Source organism: Crinia signifera, chromosome 8 (genome assembly GCF_055691185.1).
Source record: "Crinia signifera chromosome 8, ASM5569118v1, whole genome shotgun sequence".
NCBI classification, from domain to species: domain Eukaryota; kingdom Metazoa; phylum Chordata; class Amphibia; order Anura; family Myobatrachidae; genus Crinia; species Crinia signifera.
This window is the reverse complement of record NC_139224.1, coordinates 14,877,410-14,883,397: the sequence shown is the minus strand read 5'-3', so window position 1 is coordinate 14,883,397 and position 5,988 is coordinate 14,877,410. Positions and strand designations below refer to the sequence as shown.

General features: G+C 41.9%; 1 protein-coding gene across 1 annotated transcript; it reads left to right on the top strand.

Annotated features, from left to right (window-relative positions):
- LOC146027199 (olfactory receptor 2B6-like) lies at nt 1–942 on the top strand. The gene has a single exon (XM_083158156.1). It carries the CDS (start codon nt 1–3, stop codon nt 940–942), a length of 942 nt encoding a protein of 313 aa, XP_083014282.1.
- The last annotated feature ends 5,046 nt before the right edge of the window (nt 943–5,988 follow it).

The following is a 5,988-nucleotide window of genomic DNA, read 5'->3' as shown; positions in this document are numbered from 1 at the left end:
ATGAAGGAATATCTCATAAACTGCACAGTACAGGGAGACTTTCACCTCCTGGCGTTCTCCATCTCTGCAGACCTACAGCTTCTGCTCTTCATTGGGATTCTGGTGATGTATTTACTGACATTGTTGGGGAACCTGATTATCACTGGTCTTACATATCTGACCCCACAGCTCCACACCCCTATGTACTATTTCCTGTGTAACCTCTCACTCCAGGACATCATGTGTGTCTCCAGCGTCCTCCCCAAATTCCTCTCTATCCTGATAACAGGAGACACCAGAATTGCCTTCCCAACATGCATCACTCAGATGTTCTTCTTTTCATTGTGTATTGTGGCAGAGTTTTTCCTTCTTACAGCTATGGCGTATGACCGCTATGTGGCCATCTGTGACCCCCTGCACTATACAACCATTATGAACAAATACTTGTGTATTACACTATTCTCTGTCTCCTGGATTGTTGGCTTCATTAATTCATTAATATTTGTTGTGCTTGTTGCCGATTTATCATTCTGCAATTCTCATGACATTAGTAATTTTATCTGTGATATGAAAACCATGATAGCGCTCTCTAGTGGTGATATCACGGGTATTATACGAGTGGTACCAGTGGGAACTATATTTTTGGTACTTATGCCATCTGTGCTGATATTAGTCTCGTATACATGTATAATTACTACTGTAATAAAGATCCGTAGCTCTGTGGGCAGAGTAAAGGCATTCTCCAGCTGCTCCTCCCATCTCACCGTTGTTATATTATTTTGTGGGACGTCCCTCAGTTCCTACTTGTTCTCTCTAGAACACGGCCAATATCTCCCCCTGCTGTATACAAAAGTGGTCCCAATGCTAAACCCTTTTGTCTATTCTCTAAGAAACAGGCAGGTAATTAGAGCTATGGACAATGTGTTGAAAAGATACATAAAAATATCAATTGCAATGACATAAGGTGCATATTGGGTTATTTTGTTGGCATATCTTTAAATGGGTATGTGGACATGCACCTCTATGTGCAAAATAAGGTTCAAATTCCCAAGTAATTCCCAGCATAACAATGACTACAGCTACAATGCACCAACAATAAATACATACATCCTACATAGCAATGACTACAGCTACAATGCACCAACAATAAATACATACATCCTACATAACAACAACTACAGCTACAATGCACCAGCAATAAAGACAAACATCCTAAAGAACAATGACTACAGCTACAATGCACCAGCAATAAAGACATACATCCTACATAACAATGACTACAGCTACAATGCACCAGCAATAAAGACATACATCCTACATAACAATAACTACAGCTACAATGCACCAGCAATAAAGACATACATCCTACATAACAATAACTACAGCTGCAATGCACCAGCAATAAAGACATACATCCTACATAACAATAACTACAGCTACAATGCATCAGCAATAAAGACATACATCCTACATAACAATAACTACAGCTACAGTGCTCCAGCAATAAAGACATACATCCTACATAACAATAACTACAGCTACAGTGCTCCTGCAATAAAGACATACATCCTACATAACAATAACTACAGATATAATGCACCAGCAATAAAGACATACATCCTACATAACAATAACTACAGCTACAATGCATCAGCAATAAAGACATACATCCTACATAACAATAACTACAGCTGCAATGCACCAGCAATAAAGACATACATCCTACATAACAATAACTACAGCTACAATGCATCAGCAATAAAGACATACATCCTACATAACAATAACTACAGCTACAACGCACCAGCAATAAAGGCATACATCCTACATAACAATAACTACAGATATAATGCACCAGCAATAATACATACATCCTACATAACAATAACTACAGCTACAATGCATCAGCAATAAAGACATACATCCTACATAACAATAACTACAGCTACAATGCATCAGCAATAAAGACATACATCCTACATAACAATAACTACAGCTACAATGCACCAGCAATAAAGACATACATCCTACATAACAATAACTACGACTACAATGCACCAGCAATAAAGACATACATCCTACATAACAATAACTACAGCTAGAGTGCACCAGCAATAAAGACATACATCCTACATAACAATAACTACAGATATAATGCACCAGCAATAAAGACATACATCCTACATAACAATAACTACAGCTGCAATGCACCAGCAATAAAGACATACATCCTACATAACAATAACTACAGCTACAATGCACCAGTAATAAAGACATACATCCCACATAACAATAACTACAGCTACAATGCACCAGCAATAAAGACATACATCCTACATAACAATAACTACAGCTACAATGCTCCAGCAATAAAGACATACATCCTACATAACAATAACTACAGCTACAATGCATCAGCAATAAAGACATACATCCTACATAACAATAACTACAGCTGCAATGCACCAGCAATAAAGACATACATCCTACATAACAATAACTACAGCTACAATGCATCAGCAATAAAGACATACATCCTACATAACAATAACTACAGCTACAACGCACCAGCAATAAAGGCATACATCCTACATAATAATAACTACAGATATAATGCACCAGCAATAAGACATACATCCTACATAACAATAACTACAGCTACAATGCATCAGCAATAAAGACATACATCCTACATAACAATAACTACAGCTACAATGCATCAGCAATAAAGACATACATCCTACATAACAATAACTACAGCTACAATGCACCAGCAATAAAGACATACATCCTACATAACAATAACTACGACTACAATGCACCAGCAATAAAGACATACATCCTACATAACAATAACTACAGCTAGAGTGCACCAGTAATAAAGACATACATCCTACATAACAATAACTACAGATATAATGCACCAGCAATAAAGACATACATCCTACATAACAATAACTACAGCTACAATGCACCAGAAATAAAGACATATGTCACGATCCGATCAGGTGATGGATCGAATAAAGCATGCCTCCTGTTATTTTTATGTGTGAGGTGAATATATTTCTGGTATTGTTCGTGAAATCATGTCTTTTGTTATTATTATGTGTGAAATCAATGTATTTCGTCTGTACTGGTGAACTATTGGTGACCCAGGGAGGTTGGGTCTGTATTCCCTCAGAGTGACCATCTGTAGAATTCTCTGAAGTTAGGATGTCAGATAAGATCTGAGACCCCTCACAAACCAGATTGGGGGTTAAAGCAGTAGAGTCTGGGCAACAGGCCAAAGGTGCTCCACCCCCCTCCACGAAAGGTCTCTTATCACTTGGGGAATGTGTACAAACCACTTCAAAGCAGTGGACTAATTCTTCATTCATGCAGGGACATTTACTGGTGTCCAGCAGGGAAATGGTCAAAATCCCAAGGGTGGGAGGGATGAGGGAGCCTGCAGATAAAACCGCTCTCTTGTCAATTTTTCAGTGTTACTTCTTGGGGGAACAGCAAGCTAGCTGGAAGCGACCAGAGATTTCATATGGAGACCCCCCCACTACAGAACCAGTACTTGGGTGTAAGATACAGTTCTGTCTTTTTTCCCTTTTATATTATTGGAGTTGTATCCATGTGTGTACTTTTAAAATCATTGTAATATCTTGTAACAATTTTTATTACTTAAAGCTCTGTAGTATTTCTAGGAATAAATAATACATATTTCCAGTTTCTGATTCTGTGTTCTGAGGACCTTTAAGCCAATGAAGAGTGGTCAACATTACCTTTGATTTATACTGTATTGTGTGGCCAGGTGCGAGCAAGGCGTACCTTGCGCAAATTTGAAAGCGCTAAATCAAGCCTGCTGGTGGCGGCGTATCTCATAGAGGGGACTTGTGTGTTCAAAGTGAACCCCAGTCACGGCCGAAGCTGCTCAGGTTGACGTATCTGAGGAGGCGTCCGGTGGGTCCGTGACAACATACATCCTACATAACAATGACTACAGCTACATTATTAAGAGTGACTGTGCTCCTCCACTGTAAGCAGGGCCGGTGCAAACCCTGTGAGCACCCGAGGCAACCTACCTCCGCCCACCCACTCCTCTCTGGGGGGGGGTCGGTTGCCTGGGGTTGTTCCGCACGGGGTTTGCCTGCCGCTGAGGGAGGGGGGTAGGGGGCGGAAGCAACCCACGGGCATGCTCCGGAGGGGGTGTGGCACTAGATTGCCGTGGGATGAACAGCAGGGGGGATCATGGACGGGAGTCCAGTGCAGGGGGGACGGGAGTCCGACGAGAGGGGGGAGGGGGGTGGTGGGGGTTCTCACTGCCTCACCTGCAGCCTCTAAAGCGCAGCCCCTCCTGACAGTTCGCCATTTCCTGACTGATAGCCAATCAGTAAAGGCTGTGGTCTTTTCCTGGTCAGGAGCATTCTGGGAGTTGTAGTTTAGTGTTTGTATAACTTCTCGGCTCTCCTCGGCAGCTCAGGACCCCCCTCCAGTGGCCGGCTCCCTAGGCAAATGCCTAAAGCTGCCTAGTGGTGGCGCCGGCCCTGTCTGTAGGAGGACCCTAAAAGGCTTGTAATATATTAAGCACATTTCCATGAACCAGGAATTACCCCAAGTAGCTGTTTCTATGTGAATGGCTCCAAAGGCCCAGTGTGTACTGGACATAACGGATTGTGTCATATTTTGTAATGGGCATTACGGTGTGTAGCCTTATATGTAATGGGCATTACGGTGTGTAGCCTTATATGTAATGGGCATTACGGTGTATGGCACAATATGTAATGAGCATTACAGTGTGTGCCATCCTGTGTAATGGGCATTAAGGTGTGTGCCAAAATGTGTAATGGGAATTACAGCGTGTACCATAATGTGTAATGGGCATTACAATGTATGGCACAATGTGTAATGGGCATTACGGAGTGTCCCATTACACGACCAGCTATTTTGTATTCATACTGTTCCTGTTTTTAAACATTGTAAGGCACTGTTTATCCCTTGATGCACTCTGCCACAATATCACAAATGGAGGTCTCAAGCAGGTGGGCCTGTGTGGTAAAAATGCCAGTGCCGATTTTTGGTCCCAGTCCGGCCCTGCCCATTATTTTTACTTTACTTTCCGAATAAACTTCACATAATAAGAACGACACCTTTTAGGACATTTCTTTACAATTTTATGTTTTATATACATGAATCGAAGCACCAATATCTTAAGACATCGTTCCCGAAAGATCATATCCACTGGTAAAAAGATGATCCCTACTATGGGAAGTATGGACCATAATTGTGTTTTTCACAACCTTCTATTTTGTGTATTGTGACCATGGTGAAAATAGGTCACGATTTTCAGTGATTTTAACCACCAGCCAGCCTCTGACACAGACCCAGGACCCATTGTGCCTTCAAAACAGGGAGGACATGCCCTTCTTTTGAAGAACTGTGCAAAGTACTCTGTCAACCACACACCAGGGCTGTGTGCAGGCCTTCAATTGGTTCTGGAGAGGTAGTGGAACTCATTCTGTCTGCCACTACCTCCCCCTGCCATTAGGTGAGCATGTGCCAATACCATGGTTTTCGGCAAACCCCTGCAAACAATAAATTTGTGCCCTACCTGCAATCATTTAGAAATGAGCAGTGGTAATGCAATAGTACCCCCCAATTTAAATTACTCCAAACAGTAGCACAATCTCATTCACCATATAGTACACCTGATTCATATTACACCACATAATAGTGCCCCTTACTCACAATATGACATACAGTAGTGCCCCTTATTAATGTTACGCTAGACAGTCGTACTCCTTATACATGTATGTGACACACTAGTGTTGCTTATACACAATGCCTACAGTGTTTTTGTTCTTTACACATAATGCCCACAGCAGTAGTACCTTGTGACGGCATGACATCACATACACTGTGCCAGAAAAGGAAGCTGCTGGGACAGTCTTTTCTGTTGAAAAATCTGTATGTCACAGCCACCGGGCGGCGGCGCTGCTTACTGGTCCAGGTCCGGCAGAAGGG